The 18,440-nt window shown below is 35.2% G+C and overlaps 1 protein-coding gene across 3 annotated transcripts in view; it reads left to right on the forward strand.

Annotated features, from left to right (window-relative positions):
• LOC136310183 (complement factor H-like) overlaps positions 1-18,440 on the forward strand; it is a 126,208-nt gene that overhangs the window by 99,109 nt on the left and 8,659 nt on the right. For 2 of the 3 annotated variants that reach the window (XM_066238407.1, XM_066238418.1), the window contains exons 17-26: positions 682-858; positions 3,980-4,156; positions 4,930-5,112; positions 5,220-5,399; positions 6,855-7,031; positions 9,943-10,119; positions 10,821-11,021; positions 11,727-11,903; positions 12,573-12,749; positions 13,450-13,623. In XM_066238407.1, the coding sequence (XP_066094504.1) occupies positions 682-858; positions 3,980-4,156; positions 4,930-5,112; positions 5,220-5,399; positions 6,855-7,031; positions 9,943-10,119; positions 10,821-11,021; positions 11,727-11,903; positions 12,573-12,749; positions 13,450-13,623 (1,800 nt within the window). Of the gene's footprint in view, positions 1-681; positions 859-3,979; positions 4,157-4,929; positions 5,113-5,219; positions 5,400-6,854; positions 7,032-9,942; positions 10,120-10,820; positions 11,022-11,726; positions 11,904-12,572; positions 12,750-13,449; positions 13,624-15,996; positions 16,227-18,440 lie in introns of those variants that run through there. The other variant, XM_066238424.1, reaches the window with a different exon arrangement.

Raw genomic sequence — 18,440 nt, forward strand, 5'->3', positions numbered from 1 at the left:
TTTAAACATTAAATAATATTACTCCAGTATAATGTTAGAGAAAATAAAGACTATTTTTTAACATTTCACTTTTTTGTACTAATTACAAATGTATTACTGTCTCTCCATTCAATATTGATAAATATAAAGTAATATACAGTCATTTAGTAAATATTTTAAAAAGCTTTATCAGCATGTATGCATAAAAGTATGTTCTAAAGTAAAATTTCATAAAATGCTTAAACATTTATTCTTAGTGTCAAAAATTAATCCTATTATGGAACCAATTCATTTTGTTTGAGCATATATATTACAACTGCTGGTAAGTTTGGCACCTGTATTTACAAAATGCTATCCTGTATCCAAAAAAAAAGAGTATGTTATATATATTATGCCCTATTTTATAGCTAACATAGAATAAATGTCTAAGTGAAATTAAATTGAGATTATGTTCTTAAAATAAGTTATTCAGATAATATAAGTGATAACAAAAATGTATAGAAATATAAGTTTTCACTGTGAGAAATGATTTTAGGATAATGATTTATTTATCCCTGGTATTAGATTTTTTTATATGATACATAACATACTAACATATTCTAAATGATAAAGCTCTTTTTTTCCTTGGGTTGGGGCTGACTTAATTAGATTATTTGTTAACAGCATATTAGAAATGAAATCTTCAATTCTATTTTGTATTAGAATATTGTGGTATGCCTGTGTTTGAGAATGCCAGGGCCAAAGCTGGCCGCACGTGGTATAAGGTCAATGACAGGTTGGAGTATGAGTGCCAGGATGGATATAAAAATGAAGCCGGACACACCACAGGTGTCATAGAGTGTGGTGACAATGGTTGGTCTGGTGCACCCACCTGTCGTGGTAAGTACTGCTTTTCAGGATTATCAAAACCAAAGAAATGTGTTTCACATGTTTCCCTTATTGCATGTTTTGATTAGATGGAATTATTTTCTGACCAGTGGTGGCACAGTGGATAAAGCGTCGACCTGGAAATGCTGAGGGCGCCGGTTCAAAACCCTGGGCTTGCCTGGTCAAGGCACATATGGGAGTGATGCTTCCTGCTCCTCCCCCCTTCTCTCTCTTCTCTCTCTCTCTTCCCCTCTCTCTCTCCTTTCTAAAATGAATAAATAAATTAAAAATTAAAAAAAAAAAAGAAGCAGCACCTGCGTAGGAATCTAAGTAGGGTGGCCACATTTTAGATGGAATTATTTTTTAACGATCACTGATTAAAACAGAGGTGTCTTCTTTTATTTATTTATTTACTTATAAATTTTGTGTCAAAGACAGAGAGAGCAATAGAAAGGACAAACAGACAGGAAGGGAGAGAAATAAGAAGCATCAATTTTTCATTGCGGCTCCTTGGTCTCCTTATAGTCTTCTTAGTTGTTCATTGATTGCTTTCTCATATATGCTAGATGGGGGTGGGGGGGACTACAACTGAACTAGTGACCCCTGCTCAATCCAGCGACCTTGGGTTCAAGCCAGCAAACATGGGGTCATATCTATGATCCCACACTCAAGCATCAGGATCCCACCCTCTACCTGGATGAGCCCTCACTCAAGCTGGCAACCTCAAGGTTTCAAACCTAGGTCCTCTGTGTCCCAGTAGGATGTTCTATCCATTGTGCCACTGCCAGGTCAGGAAAGGTGCCTTCTTTTAATAACTTCATGGGGAGAAGAGGGTGTTTTGAAGTCCAAAGTCATAATCAATTTAACCCAACACACTAGTGTAGCCTACTGCCCATATACATCACAGATTTGTGAATAAAGCATAATTGTTGTTATTTAAAACACAGCTCTATATCATGTAACACCAGGTGCTCATTGCCAAAATTATATTTTTGTGCAGTTTTCTCAGCTATTTTCCTCCCAGGTTTTGTTTTGTTTTGTTTGTTTTTTTACCTCCCAACCTGAATGTTAATGTCTGCAGATCCTGAGAAAAATTCCTCATTTTTAGATCTTGAATAGTTCCATGAACTGTTTCATGAGTCTCCTAAATGTTTGTCAGTCAGCTGCCTGTTTTCCAGGGTGAGAAATAGGACTTCAGACTGTGGACACCCGGGTGATGCAGAGTATTCCAACTCAAGAGAACAGTCCATGCCAAGCTTTAAAACTAAACAATATTTGGGATCTATCAGGGATTCTTCTTCATATGTGGGAGAATTTTAGGTCGAGTTGGGGCAGAGGGATGGCTGAGGACATGCATGGCAGAAGAGAGTTAGGTACAGTTTAGTGTTTCAATACACAGGTAAAGTTACTTAATGTTAGTTATCAGACAGAGTCGTAAATCAAGGGACTCACATGTTTAATTTAAACTGTTATCACAAGTAAGCTGATAAATGAAGAAGGGTATTTATAAGGTGATGTGAGCAGTAGGAAAAGCACTTTGAGAGGAACATCTCAACTTCTGACTTACGCACATAATGATTGAACTGCCCGTGGACGATCACGATTGGATTATAAACTACAGGGTTGACTGTTTACATCTAGTGAGGTGACCTACTTCTGAAATGATTATTCTAAGTAAAAGGGGAGGACTTTAAAAAGATCATATATTCCTTTTCTGGGATTAGAGGCAGACCAGGGTTGTATGTAGTCAGAAGTTTTACAAATGTGATGGGTCTTCATTAATAAAAAATGTAAAGTCAGGAATATGAGAAAAGGGGAAGCAGTAGAAGTCCTTGTAACCAATATGACTTTCTGTTGAAATCTTTGTAATAACTTACGACCTGGGGAACACATCAGTAGGAATTCACCAGCAAAGTGTAATTCTCCCAAGCATCAACTACACAAATGACAGCTTAGTATTGTTTTCCAATATCTTTCCTCAACCGTGCAGCAGGAAATTGCACTCGGATTAGCTGAAATCTGAGTCTGTTTCATGGGTCCTGGAAGGCCTCTTTGATAACAAATGAGCACAAAATATGTAAAGAAAGATACACACTAATGAAAGGATCATTATCGTGAACATCAGAATAGAATTTTAGAAGAAGAATCCCAATGCTTCTCCTTCTAGTGTGACCTTCTCAAGTAAGGTGCAGACCTCAACAGGAAAACAAAAGCAAAAGCAAATTTATTGAGTTTTTTTAGTGACGTTACTTTTTTAAATGGTGGAACCATGTCTACTTTTATGATTATGTGTTTATATTTAACTTTTAGACAGTATGAATTTTCTTTTTTTGGTATGATTCCAGTTTTTAAATTTTTCTTGTTGATTTTACTACTTAATTAATTGATGAAGTAATCAAATAAGAAACATGAATTTTTTGATAATATTTAACAATGTCAAAACTTTACAACTTTTGAAGATATTTAAGAAATTATTTTGCACATTACTAATTTGAATAATAATAATTAACAATTTCTTAATAGTCAATATATATTATAGATACAATAAGAATAGATTGTTTAACATTTGATAAATATTTGGGAAACCTAGAATACACCTAGCTATGTGACCTTAAATATGTTACTTTATCTTTATTTATATTTTAATATTTTTATTCCCTTATAAAATATTAATTGACTTTTAATGTTTCTCTCACTGAAATATATTTGAAATACCTCTTTGAATGTCTCAGTTCCTTAATATTATTATACAAAATATGTTTTTATTTAAACATATAATTTAAATTTGTAGTTTGAGTTGTTTTATCTTTTAATGTAAGATAATAGTTTTTGTTTTAATAGTACAGAAAATGTAATATTAAATTTTATAAATGTCATTGATAAAATCAGATCTATAAGCAAGTTGATTTTACAAATAGATTTTCAGGATACCTATATTGCTGTTCGAAGAGCAGCATATGAATTTGAAGGATGTTTAAAAACTTAATATACAATGATTTTCCCAAAAAAAAGCACATATGAGATGTATCCATGTATATGCAACACCCAGTAACTTATTGTTGCATGACACTTAAAATATACTTAGGTAATGACTCATTATATATTCTTATTAAATTATTTCACCTTTTCATAGAAAAAGAATGCATCATTCCTGATATAGAACAAAACTTAATTGTTCAGAACCCTTTGGAAATATACAGGGTTGGAGATGTGATGAAATTCACCTGCAGAAACAGAGAAAAGATTGTTGGACCAGATTCGATTCAGTGCTACAACTTTGGATGGTCGCCTAACCTTCCAACGTGTAAAGGTGAATGTTTACCTGACAATTGCTCAAACAAAATATAGAATTTTTATTTTATCAACTACTGTTCTCTCTTATTTTTCTGTTGACTTCCAATGTGTCTGTAATTTAGGAAATTAAGCCAGAGATATACTTGAGAAGAACATGTGTTGGATAGTAGATACCTCAGAATTCTTTATTTAAAAAAGTAATCTTTGTTTTTTGTTGAAATATGTTCTGGAAGCTTCTATTTATAGATGTACTATGTCTTATACTGAAATGACTTGTTTATTCACATTTTTGTGCACTATTCCATCATTAATATAGGACATTTCTATTAGCATGGACCTCACCTCACATTTCACTGAGTGTGTCTTACCAATATTCAAGCATCTTAGAATCATTTCAATCACATGTATAACTTACAGTTACAATTTTTTGATTAAATCTTTGCCTCCAATGGTGGTATTTTTCAAAAGTTTTGATAAAATGTTTCCATGAAATATGAATATTGTTATAATTATGCAATCATAATTGTTAATGAATTTGCATATAGTTTAATTATCTGTAATATTGAGCATGTTTCCTGGGCTTAAATATACTTCCAATATGCTAGTTTGGTCAAAGTAACAGAATTGGAAGACATGAATCTAATGTAAACACCATTCTTTTTCGTTTGCCGAAGAACACTGTAAGAAATTAGATAATAAACAATAAATAGAAGAAAAACATCACTTCACTGGAGTTTCAGTTGCAAAATAGACAAGTTAACCACTAAGTATACAATATTTCTTCCACAGCTGCAGTAAAACCGTGTGGTCCACAACTTCAGCTCCCCAACGGGAATGCCATTGATACACCTAAAGAAGGATACGAACATGGTGAAGTTGTGGAGTATACTTGCAACTCGAGGTTTCTCATGAAAGGGTCTAGGAAAATTCAATGTGTTGATGGAGAATGGACAGCCTTGCCCAGGTGTATTGGTAATGTATATAAAATATAAATGTATAGATTAACACTTTGTGTTTATATTCAGATAAACACACAAATTAATTTTAAGGATTAACATATGTTTGTGAAATTTTCACAGAGGAGAGCAGTACTTGTAGTGATATACCTGAAATTGATCATGGCTATGCAATATCTCATGACCCACCCTTTCACCATGGAGAGTCAGTAGAGTTCAACTGCATAGAAGAATTTACAGTGATTGGCCACAGATCAATTAAATGTATTAAGGGAAGGTGGACTGCACTACCTCAGTGCATTGGTGAGAATACAACTGACCTTTAATAAAATTTAATATTTAATGTAAAACTTGCAACCATATTTTTGAAATTTAGTGATATTCTTGAACATGTCAGATCATAAGTTACAATGAATCCAAACACTTGTTTATGGTTCAACAGCATCTACTGAAGAAAAATAAACTCTAACAATAGCGTTTTTTGTATCTGCTTTGATATAAATATTGTTTACCTTTACAAATATAAAGCTAAATATTACTACACATATAGGATTTAAATTTTGTCCTACATTATATATTTTGTTTCTCCTTATAGTCTAACTTTTCACTCTTCTCACGATGTTTATTTCTTCCTAATGAATAAAGAAATTCTTCCAGAAACTCATTATCATAGAGGCCACAGGACAACAGCTGCCACACCTTCTTTACTACAGAACCTCCCTCAGTCACTATCCCTTCAAGAAGACTCTTTATTTTGTCTCCCTCAGCACTCTGGAACAGTCCTAAAAAATTGGACTAAATCTCAAGTCTCTAGTGTTTCAAATCAGTCCCCTCCTTTTTTTTCAAGGTGGCATTATTAAAACATTACTTTTCTTTCACCATTTACTTGACCTTTTTCATTCTGTTCATCCTCACTTGATGCTCGTCATTAACAAATTGTGAACAGATACTACCTAAGACCTACACTGATAAGTTATAATATTCAAATACAATTGACATCTTGATTAAGGTTCTGAAATTTGCAGCTGTATAAAGGTCTTTTATCATCTACATGTAACTTAAAATGAAGCAGGAAAAATGTGTTATAGCAGCATAATATTTAGATTATAGCATGATCTGGTATGTAAAATAGCTTCCCAAAATTTCTAAGAGTATACATACAAAATGGGTTATGACTTGAGCACCTAATTTTATGTTCTGGTTTTTGGAAATCATGCAAAAGATATGCTTAACTAATTCACACTTTTTTACACTATACCTTTGATTAATTTTTCTTGTTACTTTATATTAACTTTATAAAAGTATAATTAAAAGAACAACTTCACATGTACTATTTCAACAGATAATATTTTTTTTCTTTTAACATTTTAAAATTTAGGATTAAAAATAAGGTAGAGTGTTTTAATTTAAGAAAAAATGGATGTGGACATTAGCACAGATTTCAAATGAGACCAAATTTAGCCATGTGATGACTCTTCACAGTGCAGAAAAATCAAAAAGTGAACCTATATGTTCTTGTAATCTTCAAAGTGCTATATGTCTTTGGAATGTTTATTCTCTAAAATATCATTAGTGGTTATAAGAGTATGTTCGTACATTATAGCCCAGCACTTCCAACATTTTTGGAAATAACTTTATTGGTGGAATTTATAGACCTAAATTCTAATTGCAGTATAGTCTGTACTCTAGAGCTCCTTTTTGTATTAGTTGCTTGGAGTCTCATAATTAGTGTTTTAATGAAATATTTTCATTTTATAGAAACAAGAAAGCTTAAGAGGTGTAAATTATCACGAGCAACTACACAAGAGATTAACCTGCCACATAGATCTGACTATGACCACAACGTGAAGATAAACTACTCCTGTAGAGGCAAGTCAGAACAGAAACGTTCCATCTGCATGAATGGAAGGTGGGATCCTGAAGTAACCTGCGCAGGTAAGCTCTTGTTTAGAACATTTTCAAAATGTATTCCTCTTCCACCTACCATTGTAAAAGGAGTCTCTTTGTATCTTAATAAATATTTTAATACTCTTTATTATTACAAATAATTTTTCAGCTGGAGGGTAATTTGGAAAATAAGCAAAACACTCTTTCTAAATATTAATCATATCATGAGCAATTTCAGCTATAGAACAAACTTCAGCTTTACATAAAGTTTTGAAGTCAGATATATTATCACCAACTATGTTATTCCTATTCAAGATTGTTTTAATTTTTTGATCTTATCATTAACAGACATTTTAGGCAAAGCTCATCAGTTTTTATAATATATCCACTTGTGAAAAAGAAAGGATGTGTTGTACAATGAAATATACATCATTAGGGAGAGTTAAATTCTTATCCATATTAAATGCATAGCCATAAACTTGATATATCTCCTCAATTATTTAATTTGGCTTCTATTTCCAAGCAATAAAAGTATAGAATATTTAGAGTTTTAAAAAATGTACTCATGTTTTATATTTTTATATTAAAAATTCAGATTTTCATAATTATATTTTTCCAATTTTTTTCTAACTATGAGGAAATGCACTGGCATTTTGGATATTGATTTTATACTCTGAAACTGCATGCTTACATTATTTACTGTAGGTGTTCTTCTGTTGATCAAGTGCAGCGTCACTATTATATTTCTGCCAGTCCCTTATTATTTTCATATTTTATTTGTCTTTTTTAATGCTCTTCCTCAAGCCTTAAAGGTGTTGAAAACAAATTTATCCTATTTTTGGCCACTAGGAGACTGTATTCAATTTCTTACCACAATTACAGTGTTAATTTAGGATTTTTGTTGATGCCCTTTATCAGTATAAGTGAATATTCTTCTACTCCACGTTACCTGAGTAAAAAATTTTTTCACCAACTGCTGAATGTTTTTAAATGGTTTTTATTATTTGTTTATTTGCTTGAGAGAGCAAGAAACACAGACATAGGCCGAGAGACTGGAAGGGAGAGAAATGAGATGCATCATCTCATAGTTGTGGCACCTTAATTGCTCATTGATTGCTACTCCTACATGCTTTGACCAGGAGACTTTAGCAAAGCCAGTGACCCCTTGCTCAATCCAGTGACTTTGGGCTCAAGCCAGTGACCCTACACTAACCTGGTGAGACCGCCCTCAAGCCGGCGACCTTGGGGTTTTGAACCTGGGTCCTCAGCATCTCAGGCCAATCCTCTGTACCCTGCACTACTGCTTATTCAGGCTGTTTTTTAATGCTTTTAATTCATTTATTGATAGACTATATGACTTTTTTAATTCTCTTAATACAGTGAACAGCATATATACAGTGTGTCTGTAAAGTCATGGTGCACTTTTGACCGGTTACAGGAAAGCAACAAAAGATGATAGAAATATGAAATCTGCACCAAATAAAAGAAAAACTCTTCCAGTTTCATACCTATTCAGTGTAGTTCGATGTGGGCTCAAGCACAGATGTTTTAGGGTTCTTTAGGTAGCTATCCCGTACAGCCTCTACAGACTCGTCACTGACTGATGGCCTACCAGAACGGGGTTTCTCCATCAAACTGCCGGTTTCCTTCAACTGCTTATCCCACCGAGTAATGCTATTCCTATGTGGTGGCACTTCGTTATAAACGTGCCGATATGCACATTGCACTTTGGTCACGGATTTGAATTTAGCCAGCCACAAAACACACTGAACTTTCCTCTATACTGTCCACATCTCGACTGGCATGGCCATGGGCTGTTCCGCTGTAACATGGTGTTACATTATCATCTGCACATGATGCCACAGAAACTAGGAGGGTTTTCCTTTTATTTGGTGCAGATTTCACATTTCTATTTTCTTTTGTTGCTTTCCTATGACAAGTCAAAAGTGCACCATGACTTCACGGACACACTGTTTATCTCTCACTCCTAATGTTAAATCTAGTTGGTGGTGTTGTTAGTCTTTCTTAACTTTTGTTTACTTGATTTGCTGATGTAGTTTCCAGAATTTTTGCATCTATTTTCGTGGAGGATATTAAATTACAGCTACCTTTTTTTGTAGTATCTCTGCAAGTTGTTGTTATTAGGGATATTGTGACCTCATAAAACCATTTAAGAAATGTCCTTTGCTCCACTGTTGTCTGAAAATACCTGTGTAATATCCTTACACATAATGTTATTGTATTTTTATTTCCTTTAAATAATTGATAGAATTCACCTGGTAAATCAACTAATACGTAGTGGAGTTTTTGTTTTTCTTCGTTTCTTAAATATTTTCTTGATGATTAATTCAATTTCTTTAATAGGTAGTAGGCTATTTTACTTTCCTATATTGTCTTTTCTCAGATTAGGCACCTAGGAAACAATACCTGCAGGGGCACTTTGAACATTCAAAAGCACATAAGTCATGCGTCAATATATCTAATTCACATCTTGGCTAGGAATCCATGTCAAATTAATCTATCATTAAATAAAGGTAATTCTTCTATGACTCTCCAGCTTTTACTGCTAAAACATCTTGTGAAGGTTTTAATTGACTCCCAAAATATCTGATCATGGATATTTGTTTAAAATGTTATATCCTGATAACAGTATTTAATGTCTGTATTTAGTGAATAATTAAGTAAGGACATTTCAATTGTTAGAAATCATGAAAATTATTTTTTAAAAATTATTCAAGGTGGATCACAGATAGAATAAAAGAATCTTCAAAGAAGGTATTGAGAATGTAAACCCAACTTGATATATTAAAATGATAAACAAGATGAAAAGTATAATAAATTTCAACATAGAACACATTAATATTTGTTCTTTTCTGACACATTTTCACTTTCTGAATTATTCTTCTGATATATTTAACTGATTGTTTTTCATCAAGAAACCTAATTTTGATATTTTCAGAAGTACCAAAGTGTCCACCTCCACCTCAGATTCCCAAATCTCAAAATATGGCAACCACACTGAATTACCTGGAAGGAGAAAGAATATCTATTTTCTGTCAAGAAAATGCTCTAATTCAGGGAGCAGAAGACATTGTGTGCCACAAGGGAACATGGCAGTCGATACCACGCTGTGTTGGTCAGTAGTGCATTATTAACATTACAACTGTCTTTCAAATGAGGGTGAAACTCCCCTTTGTTTTGTGTAAAGCAGCGATTTTCAACTGGTGTGCCACAAGAATTTTAAAAGCATGACCTCTTTTCCCTTAAACTGTTAAATAAAAAAAAAATGACAACAGCCATTTGGTGCAAATGAGTCAAAATTATACCAGTTTTTTTGTTTGATAGGTAGAAAATATATATTTCAGTGTGCCACAGAATTTAAGTAATTAGTTTATGTGCTCCATGAGATGAAAAAGGTTGAAAACTGCTGGTGTAACAGACCCAGAAGAAGCCCTTTCTCCATATCCTCTCCACTTCAGCTGAAACAGTAAATTACAATCCAGGCTCAGAAATCAACCAGCATTATCTCACTTCTGTCCTGAAATGAACACAGACAGACACTTTGGCTCACTGTGCAAATACCAGATGCAATTTCTATTTATGAGTATTGTATGCATCCTCAAGACGAAGAGGATGGTGGAGCCTAAGGAACAAGAGGAGAGTGTAGAATATGTTTTATGGAGACACTAATTTTTGCAAGTTTCAAATGTTTTTTTAGTGATTAAGTAATTTAATTTGTTCAAATAGTCCTTATTTTAAGATCCCAGTGTTTGATTTTCTTTTTCCATTTAAACATTATCTTTGTGCTTGACCGCTTGACCTTTATTCTTCATATAGAAAAAACTCCATGTTCTCAGCCACCTCATATCGAGCACGGGACCATTATCTCATCTAGATCTTCAGAAAAAGCATTTGAGCCCCAGCTATATGCACATGGCACCAAATTAAATTATATTTGTGAAGATGGTTTCAGGCTATCTGAAGCCGATGGAATCACATGTCATCTAGGGGAGTGGAGTTCTCCTCCTCAGTGTGTAGGTAAGCACAGCACTCAAACTACAATTCTGTTTTCAATACAGTTCATTAAAATAGTCGTCCAAGTCAGGGGACATTGTTATTTGGACTTATCAGTATAGAAAACCATTAATATATTTACATATTATTTTTATGTTAACATAATTTACCCAACAATTTTGGCACAATCAAATCTGTCTATTTTTGGTAATTCCATTGGTTCATTATGCAATTCATTTTACTTTTGACTCTTTTTAATTTCTACTAAAACTGAACGTGTAATGAAATTAAACCTAACTCTTCATTCATATCGGTATACCCATGCATATGTCTTCATATAGGTTGTAGTGAAGGCTTTGCCACTAGGGTTTTAAAAACATTATGTTCTTCCTACAGTGTCCCTTCTGATTTCTTACCATTTATGATACGTACTTAAGATGATTAATTCTCAGTGTGTGGTTTTCTTTTATTACTTAGTATCAGAGAGGAACTGATAGTTCTATTCTTAAATATGTTAATGAATTTTGTTTCGTGTTTTTGCTCATGTTCATAGCTAGATGCACACGACAATGGTGGTTTTAGAAAGCATTGGGCACATTTTCTGTGATGTAATGTTAGTGCCTGTGTGATCATTTTGTTTCAAATGAAAGTACCAGATAGTACCAGATAGCACATGAAATAAATTTCAGAGTTAGTGAAATATGCGCTCCTTCTTTCATTCTTTTTTAGGACTTCCTTGTGATTCACCGCCACCTTCAATAAACAATGGTCAAATACCTAAGGGTCCCAAGAGTTACCAACATGGAGCAGAAGTCACGTACAGATGTGCTGGGGGATATGGGATTCATGGACCTGCATCTGTAAAATGTTTAGGAGGAAAATGGTCCCATCCACCAGAATGCATAAGTATAGTATCTATAATTATATCCTAAATCTGTTAAATACCTTTAACTCAGAGCATTGATGATAAAAATATAAAACTGCAGCAATTCTAGAATTTAACAAGTTATATCTGGAAAGTCCTGGATTCTGGCAGAAAATTAAAAGCCCTAGAAATATGCCATGTTTGACAACAGGAGCCAAATTATTTCATTTTCATGTGCACTGTGTTTATGTTCCATGTGCGCTTCCTGCTTTGTAGGTGATCCCTGCTCATCAATCTCTTCATTCTTCAGTTCCCTGTTAGCTTATCAATTATCTTCTTATAGATGTATAATTTTCTAAGATGTCTGATATCATTATAGGAAACAGATTTTGACAGAGGCAAAAAATAGAATCAGGGACATAATGTAGCAGGTCTGTATGTACAAACAAGAATTTGAATGTAAGAAGCGTGGTCTCAAGTATCACTCTTATCCTGGTGTCTATGGGCTTTCAGTAATCATCATTCCCATGTTGTGCTTTGGATAACTGTAGAATCACTCAAATGCAATCAACTCAAGACTGCTCATATATTTTCAAGTTATAAGAAAAATATTTCACCATATGCATTGGTTTGGTATATACCTATCGTTCTAGAGTACAATTAACTGTATAGATTTACTGAACAAGGATATGTTTTTTATTCCCTTTCAGAAGCGTTTTGTTCCGAGCCACCCAGCTTCAATAACGCCGTGCTCCAACAAGCGAAGAAGAAATTGTATGCTTCAGGGGAGCAAGTAACTTACACATGTTCACAATATTACCAGATGGATGGGTCCAATTATGTCCAGTGTGTGAATGGCAGATGGATAGGAATATTAACTTGCAGAGGTATTTTGATGAAATTTTATCTTATTGTATTGTATTTTTTTTTAAAAAGAGAGTGAGACAGGAAGGGACGGAGCAGGGAGGAGTGAGATGAGAAGCATCAGCTCCTAGTTGTTCATAGATTGCTTTCTCATATGTGCCTTGGCCAGGGGGGTCCAGCCAAGCCAGTGACCCCTTGCTCAAGCCATCAACCTGAGCTTCAACCAGTGGCTTTTGGGCTTAAGCCAGGGACCATGGGGTCATGTCTATGATCACAAACTCTAGCTGGTGAGCCTGCACTCAACCTAGCCACATTCAAGCCAGCGACCTTGGGTTTTCAAACCTTGTTCCTCAGCGTCCCAGGATGAAGCTCTATCCACTGCACCATGGCCATATCAGGGGAATTATAGAATTTATAATATTTATTTTTCTAAACTCAAATGGAAATGTACAGAAAAACTATCATTTTCATAAGCCTAAAATTTTCTATTAATCTTCAAAAAATAAAACAAGAAGAAATTTAAGGTATAGAAGCTTAGCTCTTATTAGGTAAAGCAATATAGTATTTTTCTATCTTATATAAATATTTATAAAAAATTTCAATCTTCATGACAGATTAACAGTTGATTTTAAATCCTAGAAGTCCATTGGAATCCTATCTGTTGATCTGAGTTCCAAACAATTGTTACATTAGAGATGGGGATTTTTGTTTGTTTTTATTCAGATGTGTCCTGTGGGAGTCCCCCCACAGTGGAAAATGCCATTATACGAAATGAGAAGCCTAGGTATGTGTCTGGTGAGACAGTATATTATGAATGCACCAAGTCTTTGGACCGATATGGGGAAGCAGTAGTGACATGTTTTAATGGGAACTGGTCAAAACCACCGGAGTGCAGAGGTAAAGTTTCTTATTCTCTCCCACTACCACCACCCCAATTTTAGAGAATATATTTAGGGACAAAATATGTTGACATAACACTTAATGAAGTAGTTCCTGTGGAATGAAATTTGTTTTTGGTTTCTTTGGCTTTTTTAGAGAGAGAAAGAGAGAGACAGACAAAGCCACACAGGAAAAAAGGTCTTTGTTGCAACTCCTTAGTTGTTCATTGAATGCTTTCTCATATGTGCCTTGACCAGGGGCTGGAGGGAGGCAGCAGCTGAGCCAATGATCCCTTGCTCAAGCTAGTGACTCTTTGCTCAAGTCATCGACCTTGGGTTTCAAGCCAGTAGCCTTTGGGCTCAATCCACCCACCATGGGGTCATGTCTATGATTTCAAACTGAAACTGGTGACCCCGCACTCAAGCCAGATGAGCCTGTGCTCAAGGTGGCAACCTCAGGGTTTTGAACCTGGGTCCTCAGCATCCCAGGTCAACACTATACCTGCTGCACCAGCACCTGGTCAGACTGGAATGAAATTTTTTAATGGAAATGAAATGATGGTGCTTAAAGTTCAATTCTTCTTGTGGACTGAATAAATAATATGGCCACATGCGTTTTATGGAATATTTAAGGACATTAAAAGAAGAGTTGGAACCATGGAAAAGTCTGTCCTAAGCAGTAAGCCACTGAGTGTTTCCTGAGGAATAGATGCATTCAAGACACCTTAGGTACATTTGACAGCCCTGTGGCATTCTGTTTGGAGACTAGGCAGCTGGGGCGTGATCAGGGGACGGGATAAAATCTGGGCTTCTTCAGCATGCAGATTATATTTGACGTCATGGCACCAGCTGAGTTCATCCAGGACATTAGTGTGTAGATACATTTTAAAGACATCTGAGAACTCGGTTATGAGATACAACAGCATTTAGAGTTCACAAAGGAAGGGAGCCAATGAAGAATGTATATTAACCACTTCAAATTTTTTCAAATAATCTTAGGTCTGGTAGATGGATATTTTAAATCTTTTCCTTGGAGTCATCTGATGCTTACAGGTTTGAAGTGAGTTTCCTGCAGGCAGCATAGAGCTGGGCTCTGTGTATGTGTCCACTATGCATTTTCAGACTTTTAGCTGGTGTAGCTCAGCTCTTTACATTTAAAGTCATCATATATATATTACAGGCTCAGAGAGCCGTTTTATCATTTGTTGTGTGTGTCCTTCCTCTGTTTCTCATTCCTGCTTGCCTTTATTTCTTCTTCCCTGTGGTTTCATTTTCTTTCTCTTTTTTTTTGAACATTTTAAAACAACTCTATTTTTATATATCCATATTGTTTTTCAGTGTATCTCTTTGTATAGTTTTATTAGTGCTTGCTTGAGGTATTAAAATATACTTATAGACAGCCTACCACTTCCGACTAAAATTGAACTGTGACCACTTCAAGTGAAAGGTGTAAAACTTACTTCCAATTAGGTACACCATTTTTAAACCTGAAGTTCTGAGGTGTTTCCTCTATATATAGCAAGCAACATATTATATGATATGATTTTGCACAAACATCCACCATAATTTAACACGCTCATTGGAAAAAGTGGTCCTATAGTATTTACCACTATGTCTATCAATCCCATTGGCTTTTCTTTTCCTAACATCTCCACACGTCTGCTATCTTTCCTTTCTATTTGAAGATTGCTTTAGCACTTCATTAAAGTTAGGTCTGCTGGAGAAAATTCTCTTCATTTTCCTTACACTGAGAATATCTTTCCTTATTATTAAATTTAATACAGTGACATTGATAAATCAGGGTTTATATGTTGAGAGAAACCATCTCCAGATTTTTTTGACATTTGATTATGCTGTATACCCCTCACCCAAAGTCAAATTGTCTTCTATCACCTTCTATCTGGTTTTCTTTGTGTCCCTCCCCTCCTCCCACCCTCTCTCTCTCCTTCCTTGTCCCATCCCCACCACCCCCACCCCCGTTACCATCACATTCTTGTCCATGTCTCTGAGTCTCATTTTTATGTCCCATCTATATATGGATTCATATAGTTCCTAGTTTTTTCTGATTTACTTATTTCACTCCGTATAATGTTATCAAGGTCCATCCATGTTATTATAAATGATCCGATGTCATAATTTCTTATGGCTGAGTAGTATTCAATAGTATATATGTACCAAAGCTTTTTAATCCACTCGTCCTCTGACGGACACTTGGGCTGTTTCCAGATCTTTGCTATTGTGAACAATGCTGCCACAAATATGGGGATGAATTTCTCCTTTTGGAGCAGGTCTATGGTGTTCTTGGGGTATATTCCTAAAACTGGGATAGGTGGGTCAAAAGGCAGTTCAATTTTCAATTTCTTGAGGAATCTCCATACTGTTTTCCTGTCAGGAGCTGATCCACAACTGCTGGCTGACAAGGTCACAGCAGGAGAAGACCCAAAACTGCTGGCTGACAAGGTCACAGCAGAAGAAGACCAAAAACTGCTGATTGACAAAGTCACAGCAGAGAAGACCAATGGCTGCAGGGTGACAAAGTCACTGCAGTGAAGACCAATGGCTGTGGGGTGACAAAGTCACCACAAAGGATAGGCACAACGATACTCCCCCCTTTGACTTTTTGAATTAATCTGGCCTTATATCCCCCCTTTTTCTGGGTGTGTGCTATTATTTGTGGCACAGGGATAATAGTACCGTGCTTTCCCTGTAGATTCGTAGTGATTTCTTTGGATATGAGACAGAGGGTGTGAGTTCCACAGAAAAGCCTGTAAGCCCCTTGAACTGGGTTCATAGACATAAGAGGCTGGCTATGATATCCCTCATAAAGGGTTAAGTTTGTAGGAGAATTCCTTCTTAATCATGATAAAAAGAATAAATTGTGACTTAGGAGGCAGTGGCTGTGCACAGAGCACCCTTCCCCTTCACTTAACATTTTTTCCTCCCTAGCCTTTTCATGTGATAAGTAGAGAAACATTTCTTTCTTCCTGCTTATTTGATCTGCAAATAGTGGTATATTCTGAGAAGAATAGAGTCAGAACTTAACTAGTGTTTAAATAAAATGTAGGAAGTAATAACAGTTAATGTCTTGTGTTGCTGCTGGGCTATCTTGCAAGTGCACTCTGCATATCTTTGGGTGAAAGTTATCCTTAATGTTATGTTAATTTCTTTAGAGGCAAGCCTTTCAAAATCTTGTAGGACACTGTATAAACTCAAGGCCATTTACCTGAGCAAGAGGTGGTCCATTGTTAGTCGTCTGCTAAATCTCTCTCTGCCCCTTAACTCACAACAGACTAATACTTGAAAATCTTTTACTGATGTTGTTATTCAAGTTATTTTGAATGATTTGCTACCTGACTTGTGACTCATAGATGTAAATTAACTGTTATCCGGAAACATGAAAACATAGTGAAACAAAAGAAATAATTAACACCATGTGATTGTAACTGGGTGTGTGTGTATAAAAAGGGAGCTATACTAGCATTGAGCAGAGATGCCTGGCAGAAAATGCTAACCAGAGAATAAAGAAAACGAAAAGAATCCGGCTCTCTCACTCCATTTTCGCCGACACCGTCTCCTCCTGTGGGACCCCTGGATCCCCCTGCCGGGGCTGGACCCCGGCATTTTCCACAGAGGCTGCACGAGTCTGCATTTCCACCAGCAGTGGGAATTCACTGAGAAAAGGGTTCCCTTTTCTCCACATCCTCGCCAGCACTTATTCTGTGTTGTTTTGTTGATGAGCACCATTCTGACTGGTGTGAGGTGATATCTCATTGTGGTTTTAATTTGCATTCCTCTAATGATTAATGATGTTGAGCATGTTTTCATATGCCTATTGGCCTCTGTATGTCCTCTTTGGAGAAGTGTCTATTCATTTCTTTTTCCCATTTTTTGATTGGATTGTTTGTCTTCCTGGTGTTGAGATTTACAAGTTCTTTATAAATTTTGGTTATTAACCCCTTATCAGATGTATTGTCAAATATGTTCTCCCATTGTGTAGTTTGTGTTTTTATTCTGTTCTTATTGTCTTTAGCTGTGCAAAAGCTTTTTAGTTTTATATAGTCCCATTTGTTTATCCTGTCTTTTATTTCACTTGTCTGTGGAGACAAATCAGCAAATATTTACATATTGCTCTGAGAGATGTCAGAGAGCTTACTGCCTATGTTTTCTTCTAAGATGCTTATGGTTTCATGGCTTACATTTAAGTCTTTTATCCATTTTGAGTTTATTTTTGTGAATGGTGTAAGTTGATTGTCTAGTTTCATTTTTTTTGCAGGTAGATGTCCAATTTTCCCAACACCATTTATTAAAGAGGCTGTCTTACTCCACTTAATACTCTTACTCCTTTGTCAAATATCAGTTGTCCATAGAGGTGTGGGTTTATTTCTGGGTTCTCTGTTCTATTCCATTGATCTATATGCCTGTTCTTATGCCAGTACCAGGCTATTTTGAGTACAATGGCCTTGTAGTGTAACTTTATATCAGGAAGTGTAATACCTCCCACTTTATTCTTCTTTCTTAAGATTGCTGAGGCTATTCGTGTTCTTTTTTTGTTCCATATAAATTTCTGGAATATGTGTTCTATATCTTTAAAGTATGTCATTGGTATTTTAATTGGTATTGCATTGAATTTATAGATTGCTTTTGGTAATATAGACATTTTAATGATATTTATTCCTCCTAACCATGAGCACGATATATGCTTCCACTTGTTTGTATCTTCCTTGATTACTTTTATCAATGTTTTATAATTTTCCAAATACAAGTCTTTAGTCTCCTTGGTTAAATTTACTCCTAGGTACTTTATTTTTTGGTTGTAATAGTGAAGGGATTGTTTCC

The sequence above is a fragment of the Saccopteryx bilineata genome, chromosome 1 (genome assembly GCF_036850765.1).
Source record: "Saccopteryx bilineata isolate mSacBil1 chromosome 1, mSacBil1_pri_phased_curated, whole genome shotgun sequence".
Lineage (NCBI taxonomy): Eukaryota > Metazoa > Chordata > Mammalia > Chiroptera > Emballonuridae > Saccopteryx > Saccopteryx bilineata.